Genomic DNA, 17,215 nt, shown 5'->3' on the forward strand with positions numbered 1-17,215 from the left:
TTGACTTTATGATCTTTCTACATTATAAAATCGATGTCGAATATGGAATGGCATGTATTGCTTTATCAATGCCGATCATCTTCCCTATATTAGAACCAACCTTAAGTAGATATAGTGGATGAAAAATCTAAAAGTTGTTTAATGTTTATTTTGAAGGAATATATGGTTAACCATACTATTAATGTATCTAATTTCCATGAGTAAATATTTATAATAGGATTCTTATCATGATATAATGTCTCTTAGCTATTGAAAAAACTTAAATAAAAGATGACTCTTTGCTTTCTACTTGTGTAAGCTCAATAGCTCCTAAAAATTTATGTTAAAATGTAAGAAGGTTTATATGGAATCTTTATAATGTATATTAAACTAGTTTGTTATGTGTTGTAAACCAAGACATTTCAGTTACGTTAATTCTATTGAGTTACATGAGAAGAAATCCCTTCTTGAACAAATTAAAAAAGAAAAAGAGAATGAGAAAAAAAATCAATTGTTTGTTGTAACCATCCCTCAGAAAGTTCTTAGACACTTTTCACTTATCCCCCATATACGTCACATGTTTCATACGTTGGGCATGGTGAGCCTGACAACATGGCATACACAAAATAGATCCATAGATGGAGTCCAACGAATATCAATGAATTCATGCACACGAAGCCACATTGACTCTACCTTTCCATGATTTGCATGAGAGCGAAGGAATCTTCAGCTCGGTCTTGCTATGGATGGCATTAACCCATTTAGTCTTCACTCAACTTCTTACAGTGTGTGGTCTGTAGTCCTTGTTAACTACAATATCCCGCCATGTCTTTCTATGAAGAAAGGACACCTGATCATTAGCTTGCTCATTCCTAGCCGCTACAAAGTCAAGAATATGGATGTCTATCTCTATCCATTAGTTGATGAGCTTAAGATTTTGTGGGAGGAGGGGGTCGCCATGGAAGATATGAGCAAGCGCGATGGTCAACGGTCAAGCCATTCCCATGTGGACCATGCATGACTTTTTGAGATTCAGGGAGTGCTCAGGTAAGTAGGATTCCATTCTCGTTGGTGATATCTATCATAGCTTGTTCAAGTTTGTGTTCACTAAATAGGGGTATTGGGACAGGTCTAGTTACCTCAGGTTATCATGCGTATCCAATGTGTGGGCCACAGTTAGACTCCCGAAGGTCACAAACCATGAAGAAGATAGTATATTAAGGACACACCACTTTCTTGCTAGAGCTTCATGAACTAATGGAAGGTTTTCTTGGACAACCTCTAGCACAAATGAATGCCCAAAGCTGGTACGAGTTAAAAATGGTCCACACGGAGTCACATCCAAATGGAATGCGACGGTTCTTAGTTTTCTACAAGTTTTCGTATTGGACCCACTCACAAATCAACCACTTGTTGGGTCCCATGCATATTTTCAAGAATGTGGGCAGCTTACTATGGGACCACATCACAAGAAAGAGAGACACTGCAAGGGTATGAATGGACTTGAAGGAGATAGGCAAGATGGAGGCCCTTTGGCCACAATCGAGTGCTAATGGTCGCTTGCAACTACCTTGCGCTCCTTGGGTTCTGTCCACTAAAAAAGAGCACATTGTGAAGCAAATTATCAGGTCTATCTAGACCCCAATGGGTATGATACATTCTCTCAGATCCACTTTTTCTAAAGATGACCAACTATCATGGAAAAAATCCCATGATTGGTGGTATAAGATATGTCAGGTTTATATTTGCCTTGATTGTAAATGGCATGTGTATTTTGTTATTTGGAGTCTAGTCGGTGTTCATAATGCTTCTTCATTTGTGGCAATTTGTACTACCGATCGCAATCACAAGATGCCTCACTCCAGAAATACGTGGGGCAATTTACAGGTTGTCAAATTTAGTATAATGGATCTCACAGAAGGAGATCAAGACATCCTCTACTGAATCTGCAAGGCGGGGAGCAATGGAGACAATACAAACCCATCTCCTAGTGCATCTTATAGATGAAGTGAAGATTGCATTACCTATCTATATGCCATGGATGTTCTTCTTGGAGCACTTCATGAAAACTTTGAAAGGCTTTGTGCGACAACGAGCTTAGCCATAAGGTAACATGGTTGAAGATTGGCTGGTGTCAGAGGTGTTAGTGCATATTTCACAGTGGCTATCAATGGTGGATTCAAACAACAGTATATTATGGTCACTGAAGGATGATGATAGACTGACCGGAGATGTGATGGTTGGAAATGGGGCAGAAAAAAGGATGTATGTCACAATGGAGGAGAAAGTGAATCGTTTTTGTATGTTGCACCATGCATCCATGGAGACGTGGCTTGCTAGGTACGAGTAAGCCAAGAAATCTTTATATTGATTATTCTAACATCACTTTGTGTCTACACAGGTGACCTTTGACGATATTTGGAGAGCAGGATGAGTCGAGGGATGAGCAATGAGGAGTTGCAGGAGATATTCACACATATGTCTCTAGATCAGATGGCCTAATTTAGAGATATGGTGGACCAGGAGCTGTCTCTTAGACACCATCAGACTGTTTCATTAGATCTATTTCAGCACACTCTGATGCTTCCGTTTCTAGTAGATGAGGTCAATGCTCAACCAGGATGGAGGGAGTGGTTTTGGGGGGGTGGTGCAAAGACGTGGATGCTATGAGCCCACAGTCGAATCGAGATATAGGTGCTACTCCTCGCTCTCATGCATATTCAAGAGAGCGTGGCTCAGGTGGTTGTTGTGGAGGCACTAATGCAGTGTCTTTGTCTTGTCATTCTGGTGGAGTTGTATCACTTGTAGAAATTGTCACACCTATGGGGACATCTACTCCAATGACTCTAGCTTTTGCTCAACCGTCTGCAGGTGGCACCCCTATAGGTGCTACTCTGAGAGATATCACCCCCGTGGGTACACCAGATGTACAAGGGTCTCCTAGTTATGCCTAGGAGTGCGGTCGTAGGTGGGAGAGGACACACCTTAGACATACCCCAAAGGGGTATGGATACCTTTTAGATGACATGACAAGAGTCATGATCATGAATGATGAGGGGAGGAGGGTGACGTCTCATATGGGAGAGTTGTGCCAACAAGTCTTTTGGCACAATGTCTTGGACCATTTGAAGAACATACTCAAGGGGAGCAAGGACTACATAGTACCATCCTTGCATGAGGAGTTTCCAATATCCACCGTGGTAGAGAGCTTTTCCACATGGTGGATGATGGAGTGCATGTATGTGAACATGTCACAGAGACAATCAGATGTACGCAAGGCACTCAAGAGTGACACCTCAAAGCCCGAGTGGATAAATGTAGATGACTAGCACAGGCTTAGAAAGGAGGCTACAGATTCTCCAAGATGTTGACGACAGTAGCGAGGGCACAACTAGAGGAAGGGGTGGTCCATCATCTTGGGAGCAGTGGCCACACGACTTATTTGGAGGACTTTGTAAGTTTTTCTTTTGTTCTTCTCACTTTCTTATTTTTCAATATCGCTTGTACTGGCAATCATATTTCTAATAGTTGTATTCTGTTTTCTTTGTAGTATTACATTACAACTGCAATCCCACCGGCCTGGAGACTCAATATGCAGAGAGACACAATCTCATCACATTGATCGATGGACTGTATGCACGTAGCGGCCCAGTAAGTCACTCATCTTTCTTGTCCATAGTTACTATATTTATTAAAATGCATTATGTATGGTGGATTGATGTGTAATTATTCATTTTGTAGACTTTGTTCAATATTCTTTTAGATCGGGATGAGCTTTCGGATGGCAAGGATCAATAGCTTGCACTTGGATTCGTGGAGAGCACATTCTCTTCCTTTTTGGTCCTATAACTTATGCAAGCATCTTCTATGTACTATGTTGTTTTCATCCTTTGTATCTTGCCATAATTCCATGAGTTTTCATCAGCGATCTTGTACTTATTCTATGTATTAGTCTTGTGGGTAGCATTGCAAATTTCTACATGTGTCGCTATTGACATCGCAATACACATCACAAACCATTGCAATATGTGTCATTATTTGCATCAATAATAGTGTCGCAAAACCGATGCAAATTGCGACGCTAATTGGGATGGTTTCATGGAGACGCTAATACCAACACGTTTAGCAACGACGGGGGCAATTTTTTTAATGAACATTTTCATCACTTTGAATGTCGGTATGAGGCTTGTATCTTGTAGTGAGATCCAATAGTTGGAGAAGTGTAATTATATGTGAATTATCGTATGTTTAAGAAGTCAATGTGATTCTTATAGTCGAAGTCATTCTGTGATTCAAAATTATGGTTCCCTGGACGTCATAATCAAAGGCTTAGTTTTTTCCATTATCCCATAATAATGGTCATAATGATGGAGTGAGTGGCAAATGCAGCTAGTCAACTTGGGGTGGTAAACATGTTGAGCAATGTACGTTTTTTATTGGTTGTAAGGATGGCCGCAAGGAAAAGAGATAGGCTATGTGCTTTAGTTTACAGATAGAGGTGTCCATGAGGAGTTACATATTGTAAAGCAGACTATCTGAAAGTACAGGAGAAAGACCATGTTGTACATTGAAGGATACAAGATTTGTCATTCATAAGAGTAGTAAATTGATGGGTTGTAAACCAGAGAGCTATGAAAGACATGGCATGGCTAGTTGTGGCTCGAGCTTTGCAACTTGATCACTAAGAGTGCTGATGAAGTTTTTGGACTTAAGATTGATGCCATCATACAAGGTGGAATTCACAAATTCGCTGATGAAGTTAGTCACCTTTGAACATCCTTTGTAAACTACAGCTACATTCGAAGAGGCATGTTTAGCTTGAAGACTTGTGTAGGTGTTGAATGATGAGGGTTTTAGTCAATTAAGGAGAAGACTGCCATCAATGCATAAAGGAACCACCAAATTAGAACGCAATTGGAGAACGCTTATCCATGACTGCAAGGAGTACTTATGCTATGAACCGTAGAAGCTGAGACACGGAAGGTGCAAAGTAGGAGGTTGACATGGAGAAAGCAAAGAAGTGACAACCAATAACGAAAAAGCCCTTAAGGCTTTTTCCCAAAGCAAAACATTAAAGGAAAAGCTTTAAGGATTTTTTTAAAAATTTTCATGTCGTGTATGAGGATGATTAACTATAAATGGGGAAAGAAATAGGAACTAAGTGCCCTTCTCTTGCAATTATTTTCTGGCCTTGGTGAGGAGAGGGTCACACCACATTTGGAGCAATTTGTTTGTAGACTTTACAAGCTTATTGCAAAGGTATGAAGGTTTTGTGTAAAGTTTCTTTCTTCTAAAGGATTTGGTTATAGATGCTTAAATTTTTGTGAGATTTTTTTGCACTTGTGGTCATCAGAAGCAATTATGTTGGCTTATAGCTTGAATGGATTGATGTTTTAGTCATAAATTATTGAAATTTCTTGTGAAGTGTAGTATTTAGATAAAGTCAATCAAATAACCAGTACTCCTTGCCACCTCATTTTCAAGTTGTGTGAGAGGATTATCCTTGATGACTGCTTGTGAAACAATGTTTATGCCAAATTTTAATATCATCCACACCTCTTGAACCTTATGCAAACGTAGCATCCTTCAACTCAAGTACTATTATATCCAAGTTCTTCATGCATGCTTGCCTTTTGCAATCAATTTACATCCATGCTTGAAATCTTCTCCAAAGCATTCATCATGATTGAAATTTATTGCAATCGTTGCTCAACCATTTATCCAATAGAAATCAAATCCTTTGTAATGTTAGGCACATGCAACACATTAACCAAACACTTACCTTTTCCATCTTGCATAGATGATGGGACAATCCCACTATAATCACTCATTACTAATGCATTTGTATTTACTATATTCATCATGTGTTGCATAGCAAATAACTTCTTATTATTAACATGATAAGACATAGACACATGATTGTTATGTTGGCTTCTCCCATTTTTGTTATTTCCACCTCTTCTCTTTTCTAGATAATCATATGTAATATTACCTTTTTAACCACAAATATAACATTCTTTGTTATCATAACCTACATTTTGTGTACCCATGTTTTCTATGGCTTTTCTTGCCTTGAGATTGACCTCTACCACCTATGTGTGACTACTCCTGTGAGTCATGAGATTATCCTTGATTTGGGCCATAACGGCCACCACCATCACAGTTTCTATCATAGGCACTTCATGACCTTTTTTTTTTGGTGGGGGGGATAGAGATACACATAGTTGGCTGACCTTGACCACTTTAAGTAGTCATGAAAGAACTTAGCTCGACAACTTCAAGCCCCAAACATTTTAGGCACTTCATGACCACATTTTTGGGGGGGGAGGGGGGGAGGCAAGAGCAAAGATACACATGGTTGGCTAACCTTGACCACTTTAAGTAGTCGTGAAAGAACTTAGCTTGGGAGCTTCATGCCCTACACACTTTAGCCACTTAATGACCACTTTTTTGGGCCGAGGGGGGGGGGAGCAGAGATAGGAGTTTTAAGCTCTGTGCATGGCCAACTAGCCCTGACCACTTTAGGTAGTCATGGAAAAACTCAATTTAATGATAATGATCCATCTTGCTAGCCAAGAATTGAAGGCTCACCAACTACTCCCAATAAAACACATCTCATATTGACAAAATATATAAAAGAGCAATATTAACCAAAGGAGTTGTGAATCTCCAAGAAAACTAACCTAAATCAGTATATTACTTAATACTACAACATTATACTAATAACCAATATTTTTTAAAATTAATACTATAATATGGCAATGATCATCAACATGCTTGAAATTCATAAATTTTCATCAACATTATCCATTCTTAAAATCATAGAAACATATTGATGATCATAATCATGTTGCTTGCTGGATGGTGGTGTTTTGAAAATCAAGGAAATGTGAAAATTGCCTTCTTCGAGGTTGAGTAGAGTCATCTCATTTCTCAATGGAATAGTTGAGCAGCATGAATATCAACTAATCTCATGTTTGTCAAATGTGCTTTCCAACAATTGAGAACAACCCATCTTTTGGAGTCGCCACCTACTAAGAGTGCCACTTGTTGCACTACATTGGTACATTTGGTACCCTCATCAACTATGAAGGTTTCAATAAATTTTTGGAGACCTACCAACCCCATAGTGTTGTGAGCAATGGATGCATGGTTTGCACATAGAGAATGGAAGAAGCTCCCTCTTTCTCTCTTTTACTCATAAAATTGCATACAACTCATGAGAAATTAAAATAGACTAAAAGAGAGGGTAAAGTAAGATGAAGCGACACAAGATTGGGTACAATCTCCCCCTGACGTGAAGTGGGCAGCTCCCTTCATGCAGTATTTATAATAATAAAATGAAATCTTCTTTGCCCAAGATTTAGGCCCTTTACAATCACTCTTTGCATAAAGAGTTTGAGTGTACTGGAAAAGAGATAGAGTATTTTGAATTAATGGATGCTAGCAGTTGTGCATCCCACAACTCTCTAGAATCATTAATATTTTATTGGACATATCTTCTAAAAATCTATTTTGCTAATAAATATTTACATAGAGGCTATGCGCACACTTTATAAGAAATAGCGGTGTGTCTAATACAATAATCCAATAATTTCCAAATAAATTATTGAGAAAATAATCTTTAAAATGCTTGCGCGTGGCGCACCTTTCCAATTAACCTTGCTCTACCATCAGCTGCCAAAAATTCAAAAAATCATGTTAGAATAATAACCAACTAAATAATTGCAGCTAGCCACATAAATCAATTAATTTGGAATTCCATACACTAATTAATTCACGAAGACGTTAATACTCGTATGGATAAAATGGTATCACCCACATTCACACTTACATCGACGCCCAGAAAGGATAGGCATCCCCATCGACCTTCCACCTAAGACAATTCTTAGGAACATGCCCTGCATTGACGGAGAACCATTCAAGGCACTCATCATGCCAACGTACACACAAAGGAGAACCATTTAAGGCGCTCATCCCTTTGCGTAAGTGCCACCTGGCAACATGGAAGTAAATCAATTTGGTGGTCTTCGGGTCGTGATGGAGGAAGTTGTAAAGGTAAATCATTAGAAAAACAATCAAAAAATTTAGCAATAAAATGTTGTTGCTTTGGAGTTAGTTTAGTTTTTGTAACATCAACTTCATTAATCCATGCTAAGAAATATTTTGATTATTTACACAAAGCTCGCTTCGCCTGTGTATGACTAATAATTGGAAATAATTCGGTTTTTGTTAACCCTTCAAGTAAAATTTGTTTACCTTTGTGCTCAATGTGCATTGAGTGTGTGTTGTAATCTATATTGGGGTTGAATTGGTGACGCCATGGCATTCCTAGAATTATGTCAGCAGATTGCAAAGGTGCTACTAAAATTTTTCGCTTTTCCTTATAAGATTCAATACAAATTTCTAAATTATGAACTTCTTTAGTACCATTATATCGTTGTCCTAGAAATGCAACCATAATTTTATAGGCAGATGGAACAGTTTTAAGTTGTAATTTTCTAACTAATTTTTTTGAAACAAAATCATGAGTTCTTCCATCGTCATGCAAAATAGTCATGTCATTATTATTGATTTTACATCACATCTTTAATAAGGCATGCATAGAAATTTTACCAGCAAGGTCTTCAGGTTTGTTAGAATTTTTGCCCATAAGTGTAGCCTCCATCGAAGTCAGGCATTGCTTCAAGGTCTTCATTGGATTCTTCAGCTCCAAGAAAATTCAGATTGGTTGTGTGTTTCTTCCAATCACGAGTGTTGCCCATGGGACAATGACTCGCAATATGACCAGGACGCTTACAATTATAACAAATTACATTTTTGGAAATGGCATTGGAGACACTTGGGTTAACATTTTTAGGTTCACCAGATTTAGGCAAATTTGAAGGTAGATTGGGAGGTTTAGAATTGGAAACTGATTGGCCATGATTATTAAGAACATTTCGCATCCATGGTCGTCGGTTAAAATTATTCTTTCCATATTCAGAATTGAAGTTACAGAAAGAATTAAAACAAAAGTTGTTACCCATGTTGTTACCGTTGGATGCCGAAAATTGCCTTCGATCTTTAGACTGCTTCTTTTCAGCGTCGTGAGCTAGGAATATGGCTTCGTCTAGATTATTGGGTTTGAACATGTCGACTTCGGCTTGGATGGATGGAATTAAGCTGGACATATACTTTCTCTTGAAGGTAGACTCGGCCACTGGCTCCACCATTTGGAGCTGCAAGAGAGTGCTCCAAAATCTTTTTGTGTATTGAGGGATAGATTCACGTTCTCGTTGCATGAATAGATCCCATTGTTGTTGCATGCGGAGCTCAAATTGTGTAGGGAGAAAATTTGCAAGAACCTTCTTGCGAAAGTCATTCCATGTGAGAGGACGATCAATGCTTTTACGTGTGACATCCCACCATAATGCAGCTTTCTCAATAAAATAATGTTTTATCACTTTCTGAGTATTTCTCATTGTCAAAATAAGCTTGGAACTGATTTAACCATGACTGAATTTTGCGACCATCTTTAAGACCATCAAAAGAATTAAATTTGAATGTACGCTTGCTTATCTTGGACTCCTTTCAACTAGCGTGGACATCCATCATAGCGTTGATGGCGTGAACTAGGTTGTCATCATTGGTAGAAATTTTAGTGGCAGGACGATTGAGGGACTTCACTTCTTGCTCCAGTTGTACGCAGTGTTGACGCTCTTCTTCAAGTTGCATGGGATTTAATTCATACGCTACTCTAGGGTTGGCTCAGGAAGCGGTGATACAGAGTCGAAATTGGTAGTGTCAGCTGGCCCTTCGTGTGACATGATTGCTTGATGGTGAAATCCGAAGATTTAGGATGCCTTGCAAATGAAAAGACGCCTTACTTGTTATTGGAGAATTTTGGCATGTATGACCAAAATTTTAAGCGGCCTTTGGACAAGAAATTATGGATGGAAGTAGGCAAGAAAGGTGGGAAATTTTGATGGGAATTTTGTGAAAATTATGAAGCTAGAAAGAACTGCGCGAGAATTGCCTCCAAGGAAGAGATAGTCAGCTGTGACTTGTGAAGATTTGCAGTCTATGTATGACACGGAGTAAGAGAAGATGAAGTTGATTATGTAAGTGATAAAAGAGGTAATGTAGCTTGCTTAATAAGGCTTTAAGCTTTTTTTAAAAATGATTTAGGACAAAAGGACGTTGTGAATGTTGCCGTGACGGCAAAAAAAGGCCCCCCCCAATGAAATCAAAATTGAGCTTAAGCTCTTGATTAAGCTTAAGCAAAGCTTTTAATCAGGTTTTAATGAAGCTTACTAATCACCTTGAAGCTCCAGTACTTCAGGAAACATGGCGCCATGATGTGGGAGTGGGTCTTCTTCAATGTTTGAGAAAATAACAGAAATTCTTGACTGTGATAGAGGGATTGGGGGTTTTAAAGGCTTGGGAATCCAGCTGTGTAGTTAGTTTGCAATGAGACGGACCATAGAGCTCGTTTGCAGCAAAGGGCTCGCCTTCATGCCAAAGGATAGGTGCTCTGATACCACTGTTGCGAGCAACGGATGCGTGATTTGCGCGTAGTGAATGGAAGAAGCTCCCTCTTTCTCTCTTTTACTCATAAAATTGCATACAACTCATGAGAAATTAAAAATAGACTAAAAGAGAGGGTAAAGTAAGATGAAGTGACACAAGATTGGATACGATCTCCCCCCGACATGAAGTGGGCAACTCCCTTCATGCCGTATTTATAATAATATTATGAAATCTTCTTTGCCCAAGATTTAGGCCCTTTACAATCACTCTTTGCATAAAGAGTTTGAGTGTACTAGAAAAGAGATAGAGTATTTTGAATTAATGGATGCTAGCAGTTGTGCATCCCACAACTCTCTAGAACCATTAATATTTTATTGGACATATCTTCTAAAAATCTATTTTGCTAATAAATATTTACATAGAGGTTATGCGCACGCTTTATAAGAAGTAGCGGTGCGTCTAATACAATAATCCAATAATTGCCAAATAAATTCTTAAGGAAATAATCTTTAAAATTCTTGCACCATGGCGCGCCTTTCCAATTCACCTTGCTCTACACATCAGCTGCCAAAAATTCAAAAAATCATGTTAGAATAATAACCAACTGAATTATTACAGCTAGCCACATAAATCAATTAATTTGGAGTTCCATATAATAATTAATTCACGAAGACGTTAATACTAGTGTGGATAAAATGGTATCACCCACGTTCACACTTACATCAATGCCCAGAAAGGATAGGCATCCCCATCGACCTTCCGCCTAAGACAATTCTTAGGAACGTGCCTTGCATTGACGGAGAACCATTTAAGGTGCTCATCCCGCCAACGTATACACAAAGGAGAGCCATTTAAGGTGCTCATCCCTTTGCGTAAGTGCCACTTGGCAACACATAGTAGAACACACACAAACATATTTGAAACATTTGAGGGGACCAAGCAAGCCAATGTAGCTCTAAACCCTGTAGTTGTGGAGGAAGTGTTATATCTAACCGCCTAGACCCATAAGTTCCAAGCACATAGAAAATGCCCTAAAAGCATAACAAAATTCCCATTGCTAACTAAGGCCATGTCTTGTTCAATCACATATAGAATTTAGTTCTAAAAGTCAAGAGAAGATTCATCCATATTGTATTGCACTCTTCTTGCTCAAGCCCACCACATGAATGATGAGGCTTTTGAAGCACTTCATGGAAGACCTTCTCATTAATCACCTCCACACTCATAACTTGAATGGATTTTTACTTGAGTCAATCCATGATATGGATAAGTGCTTAACAAAAAAGCAAACCATCAACAAGTGTGGATCCAGCCTCATCGTGATCATTTGTAGAGCCATAAAGAAGGCTATAGGTACCCGAGAGCTCCAAACCGATGAAGAAAGCTTATGCATTAATGAGATAAGCACTAAAACAAGAAAAGAGTGTAGAGAGCACCCTAAGAGAAGAAACAAAACATATAGGGACAAACATAGAAATAACCTTCTTAACAAGAAATAGTTGAACAAGGGTAAGTTGAGAAGTCCCCTCCTCAAGAATGGCAAAATGATCAATTTCCTAGCCTTGCTATGAGCCCATTAGAAAGGGAGATATGGGCATTGTGGGCCTTTCTTTTTGTTTTTATTGGACCTTTGGCCTAGCCTTGGCATAGCTTACCACCCACTTTCTCCTCCTCACCTAGTTTCTAAGGGCAATCTTAGCCAATAATGCTCCGATAAGTTGCAAATGTAACATGCATTTGGGAATGGTGCAAACTTGACCTCCACACAGATTTCAGTTCCATTGGCATTCAATAACTTAGGACTTCAAGTTGAGCCCTTGTCCTATATTAGAGTATATAGATCCTTTTTCATTCTACATTATTCCCAAACCATTCTAAGAAGCATAAAGTACTCATCCCAGAACCTCTACAATAGTTGCAACCTCACCCTCCAACTAGTTATGGAGAGATAGGAAGGATATCCAAACTAGACACTCATGAAGAAGGATAGTGCCATGAGTAAACCTAGTAGGCCAAGATAATTGTATAAATAACATCACCTTTGTCATCCATAGTGTTTGAAAGAGCAAGCTCCCTTTTAGAAGAAGAAGGCAATAAAGCAACAAAAAGAAGAACCCAAATGAAATGATATTGGTGTAGTGAAGCTCTAGATTCATAAAACCAACATTCAAACTCTGGGTTATAACCAACATTCATAGGTCTAATAGAACCAATGTTTAAAGTCTTGCTTAGAGGGAACTCTAGATAAGAAGTAAAATAATACTTTAGCCACTGAGTACATTGCCTATCATTGAGAACTTTCTTGGCATTGTTAAGCAAGTTAGCAAGAATCTTTGCATAAAAGGAGTGAAATCAAAGCACAATGCTTTCTCCATTTGTTGCATATCATATACTGCTTGCTTTTAAAAATAGGTGTATAATTCAACTCCATCCCATCTCTCACCTTCTGTGCCTTCATTATGGAGCTCACATCCTTGTAGTAGAGTGAGAAGACACTAGAGGATGTTTTAGTTGCATGCATTTTGACATGCAACACTCAGAGAGGACAATTGTCACGGGTAAGGTGCTTCCCACCACTTGTCATGTCTCTTTTAGCCACTTTGGTGTCCACTTACTTTACTTCTAGTCTATTTGGTTGTTTAGATAGTTTATATTCTCTTAGACCTAGAAATGCAAATGAAGTTGGGGCGAAAGAAAGAAGAAAGTACAATAGCTAAATTGATAAAATAGAAGCTATGTGCCTTTTGAAATGGGTTCCTCCTCAAGTAGCAACAAGTGATAGAGATAGGCTAAGATCCACTTGCCAATTACCTTTCTATTGAATTCATGGAATAATGGAGCCCGTTCAAATGGTTTTAGTTCAAGCTAATCCTCTTGTTAGGACTAGTTCACACATGGCACCCTGTTATTGATGTCGTCACCAAGGGGCCTCTGAGGGGCTTCAAGAAGAAACGTGTTTCGGGCCCATGTTTTGGTATGGTTAATGCAACGTGAACGCGGGAAATACATGGCGGAGCTAAAAGCCCACTCACCTCTCTCTTTTTTCCTCTCTCTCGTCCATTTGAACTAACCTTCTCTTCAACAGGAGGATTCTCTCTCTCTCTCTCTCTCTCTCTCAGAGTGTCGAGGAATTATCTGATTTCTTATTCGATATTTTCATTAGATTTTGCTAGTTACCTTTAATGCCCCCTTCGAGTTCCCCTGCCGCCTTAGGTACATTCTCCTCCAGACCCACCTGCTTCCCTCCCCCCCAGAAGACCAGATCTATCCATCTGTCTGCCTTGTGCAGGTGAGACATCTCCCCCTCCATCCATCCTCTGCCATGGCCAAGAAGGCTGTCCTGGTGGGCTGCAACTATCCTGGCACCAAAGCCGAGCTCCATGGATGCATCAACGACGTGCGCCGCATCCACAAGAGCCTCCTCGACCGCTTCCGATTCGAGGAGAGCGACATCACGATCCTGATCGACACCGATCGCCGCTACACGCAGCCCACCGGTGCCAACATCAAGAGGGCTCTCAACAAGCTTGTCTCAGATGCCCAGCCTGGTGATATCCTCTTCTTTCATTACAGTGGCCACGGAGTGCGCCTGCCCGCGGAGACCGGCGAGGAGGATGACACCGGCTACGATGAATGCATTGTTCCCTGTGACATGAACCTGATCACTGGTTTGTATATGGTTTTCGGTCCTTATCCCAGTGGTTCTGGACATGTGTGTGGTGTTTTTCCCTTACCCGAGTGATTTCTTTGTACCCTGTGACATGAACCTCGTTTGTATTTAGACTATAGTGGCGGTTTTCATCAAGAAAAATAGAAGAAGAATATTTTTAGGACCGTTTCCGCGTACCTACGATCCCTGAAGTTTTTATTCATGTTAATTGCTTAAGAGTTTACGTCTGATTCTGAAGTTGAGTGTGATTGTTTTCCTTGTCCGGTTGTTCCATGAGAGTGCCTGATTAAAAGTTTCCACTGTATTCAGTGGCCGCTTTTACATCAGGCAATATTGAGCCTTGTCTGATATTTGTGGTGCAGATGATGACTTCAGGGAAATTGTGGATAAGGTGCCACAGGGCGTCACATTGACACTGATAGCAGACTCATGCCACAGTGGTGGCCTAGTTAACAATGCCAAAGAGCAGATTGGAGAAAGCTCTCAGCATGGAGGAAAGTCTGCAACACGTGAATTTGGGTTCCGGGATTTTGTCTCAGACAGCATTCATGGTGCACTCGAAGACCGTGGCATTCACTTGCCTTCTTTTGGTCATGGACATGGGCATCATCATAGGAGTAGACAATATGCAGATGCAGAGCAATACTATCAGCGGGTGGTGTACGAAGGGGAAGGACATGTTAAGAGTAGAGCCCTGCCTCTGTCAATATTGTTAGAGATTTTGAAGCAGAAGACAGGGAAGGAAGACATTGACATAGGTACGATCCGGCCGACACTATTTGACATGTTTGGGGACGATTCAAGCTCGAAGGTGAAGAAGTTTGTGAAGGTGCTACTCCAGGGAATGCATAATGATGATGGCAGTGGAAGTGGGCATCATGGACTTGTGGGTGCAGTTGGTGCTCTCGCACAGCAGTTCTTGAAGCACAAGCTTGAAGAAGTGGAGAACTCGGATGAGTACTTAAAGCCGGCTTTGGAGGCACCTGTTCCGGCCCATGGTCTTGCATATGCAGGAGCACAGCTTGAGGCATCCAGGGACATGGGAATCTTGATCAGCGGTTGTCAATCGAGTCAAACCTCTGCTGATGCAAACCCGACAGGCAAAACATCTGAGGCATACGGGGCCATGAGCAATGCCCTCCAGGTCCTGCTCTCTGAACATGATGGACCCATCACCAATTATCAGGTAGTAACAAGAGTGAGGCAGATACTGAAGAAACAGGGTTTCTCTCAGCAGCCAGGTTTATACTGTTCTGATGAGAAAGTCTCTGCTCATTTTATATGCTAAGAAGTACTAGGAGTCTGGTTTTATCCATCATAAGTCTTCATGTTAGAGAGTGAATTTGGCTTCCTAAAAGTAGGATGACACCAAGGTGCTTTCTCTGCATTGATTTTCTTTTGATAATGCTTCAAGTTTTTGGGCTCCTGAGTATGAACTTATTACTCAACTCAAAAATGTGTGGCTTAAATCTTCTGGTTTTGTTGATACTTGCTTAGTTTTTAATCAACAGGTCCATCAACTTGGCATCAATACATTCTATCTTCTAGTTAGTATCATCCATATCAATCTGTTTGCACCTTTGCTTTTTACCTTTAATGTATGTATACTGTAGTAGGGTGACTATGTCATCAATGTGAAAACGCAAAAGTAGAAGGTGAATAACCTAACACCTATTATGATTAAAGTTAGAGTTTTAAAGGTGTAGTCAAGATCATTTCTCCAATTCTGTCATGTGACCTTCTAGAGATGCAGTACTGCAAACATATGATGTGCTGTTGTATGTCTGTCCATGTAAGGTGTTTGTTCAATGTGCATTATGCAGTTGTAACAGATTTGACAATATGTAATTTCCTGGGTATAGTGACATGTAGAACTATCCATCAAGGCTGCCTGTTTGAAACCCATAAAGGCACCCTGTTTTGAAATCAGTGATTAGATTATCTACCTCTTTATTCCATGCTTTTTGAAAGAATGCACTCTCATAAGCAAACTCATATATTTGGCATGCGATTTGCTTTCCCTGTTCAACCATATCTGTGCAATTGGAAAATGAGTATTCAGGAGATTCAAGGATGAGGTGCTACAGCTGAAAATATAGGTCTTTGAAGATTTAATGGACATCAACTGTGTTTGTTTCAAGCCACTTGTTGCCACCCTTTGTGTTGATAAGTAGATGTAACTTATAACAAATTGTTTACAAGTTTGCCAATATTTTACTTGATGAGTAACTCATTGATGTCTCTATGTGTAGTACATAGAAAGTGAATGATTCTAACATTCTTGGATAAGTATTTGGATGGCGCCCTTGTTACAACCTCATAGTGAACCAGTGTAAAGTTTGGATAGCTTGGATGTGCATAGGGTTAGAGCTTTTGTTAACTCGTCAAGTCTCATTACTTGAAATTAATGTACCATTTTTTGGGCTAGAAGTTATTTGATCCTTTTGTAGGGCTACAACTCTTGGTCTTTAGAGATAACATGTATCTTTAAGTTTGTCAATAGCATCAAGTGTTGAGAGTCTAGAGGTTTATGATTGGATATAAGGCATATGTGCATGCTATGTGTTATGAGGAAGTGAAATTTTATTGCTTTGCTTAGCATTTGATTAAAAGTGAATCAAATATGTAAATGTGACTTGTATATGTGAGGTATAAGTTAATTATTTCATAGTGTGGGATCCATCGTCTTGAGATACAAGTGATGTCAAAGGCAAACATTCTAAAAAGTTACTAATTTGTTTCATAGTGTGGGATTCACTAGTGTCAAAGGTAAACAATGTTTAAAAATGGAATTAAAAGGTTGTAATATAGTAGCATGATGTTTTGAATGTGGGTAGTGAGTATAAGAAAATGATGCTAGTGGGGCAATTGATACATATATAAGGCCAACTTAGAAGTATCAATCCAATGTTTTTGTGGACAATAGGACATGGATGCAATGATGGAGTAGCCATGGTACTTTAGTTGTGGCACTAGTTTTCATTCTATGATGGGTCATGGATTGTATACAGTGTGTGGCACAACTCCTTACGGTATGTAGCAACCAATGCGAGG

General features: G+C 39.5%; 1 protein-coding gene across 1 annotated transcript; it reads left to right on the top strand.

Moving 5' to 3' along the window:
- Positions 1-13,538: 13,538 nt before the first annotated feature.
- LOC148026766 (metacaspase-5-like) lies at positions 13,539-15,712 on the top strand. The gene is made up of 2 exons (XM_087691252.1): positions 13,539-14,159; positions 14,524-15,712. The coding sequence occupies exons 1-2, from the start codon at positions 13,814-13,816 to the stop codon at positions 15,447-15,449; spliced, it is 1,272 nt and encodes a 423-aa protein (XP_087547378.1). The 5' UTR covers positions 13,539-13,813; the 3' UTR covers positions 15,450-15,712.
- Positions 15,713-17,215: the final 1,503 nt, after the last annotated feature.

This window comes from Lygodium microphyllum, chromosome 13, assembly GCF_053477565.2.
Source record: "Lygodium microphyllum isolate KBCC chromosome 13, Lygodium_microphyllum_v1.1.10, whole genome shotgun sequence".
In the NCBI taxonomy this organism is placed as follows: Eukaryota; Viridiplantae; Streptophyta; class Polypodiopsida; order Schizaeales; family Lygodiaceae; genus Lygodium; species Lygodium microphyllum.

What these genes read in the sequence shown, in the direction of transcription:
- LOC148026766 (XM_087691252.1), top strand. Translation starts at nt 13,814, where the DNA reads ATGGCCAAGAAGGCTGTCCTGGTGGGCTGCAACTATCCTGGCACCAAA. An exon ending in TGACATGAACCTGATCACTG is followed by an intron (nt 14,160 to 14,523) that starts GTTTGTATATGG and finishes TTTGTGGTGCAG; the next exon opens with ATGATGACTTCAGGGAAATT.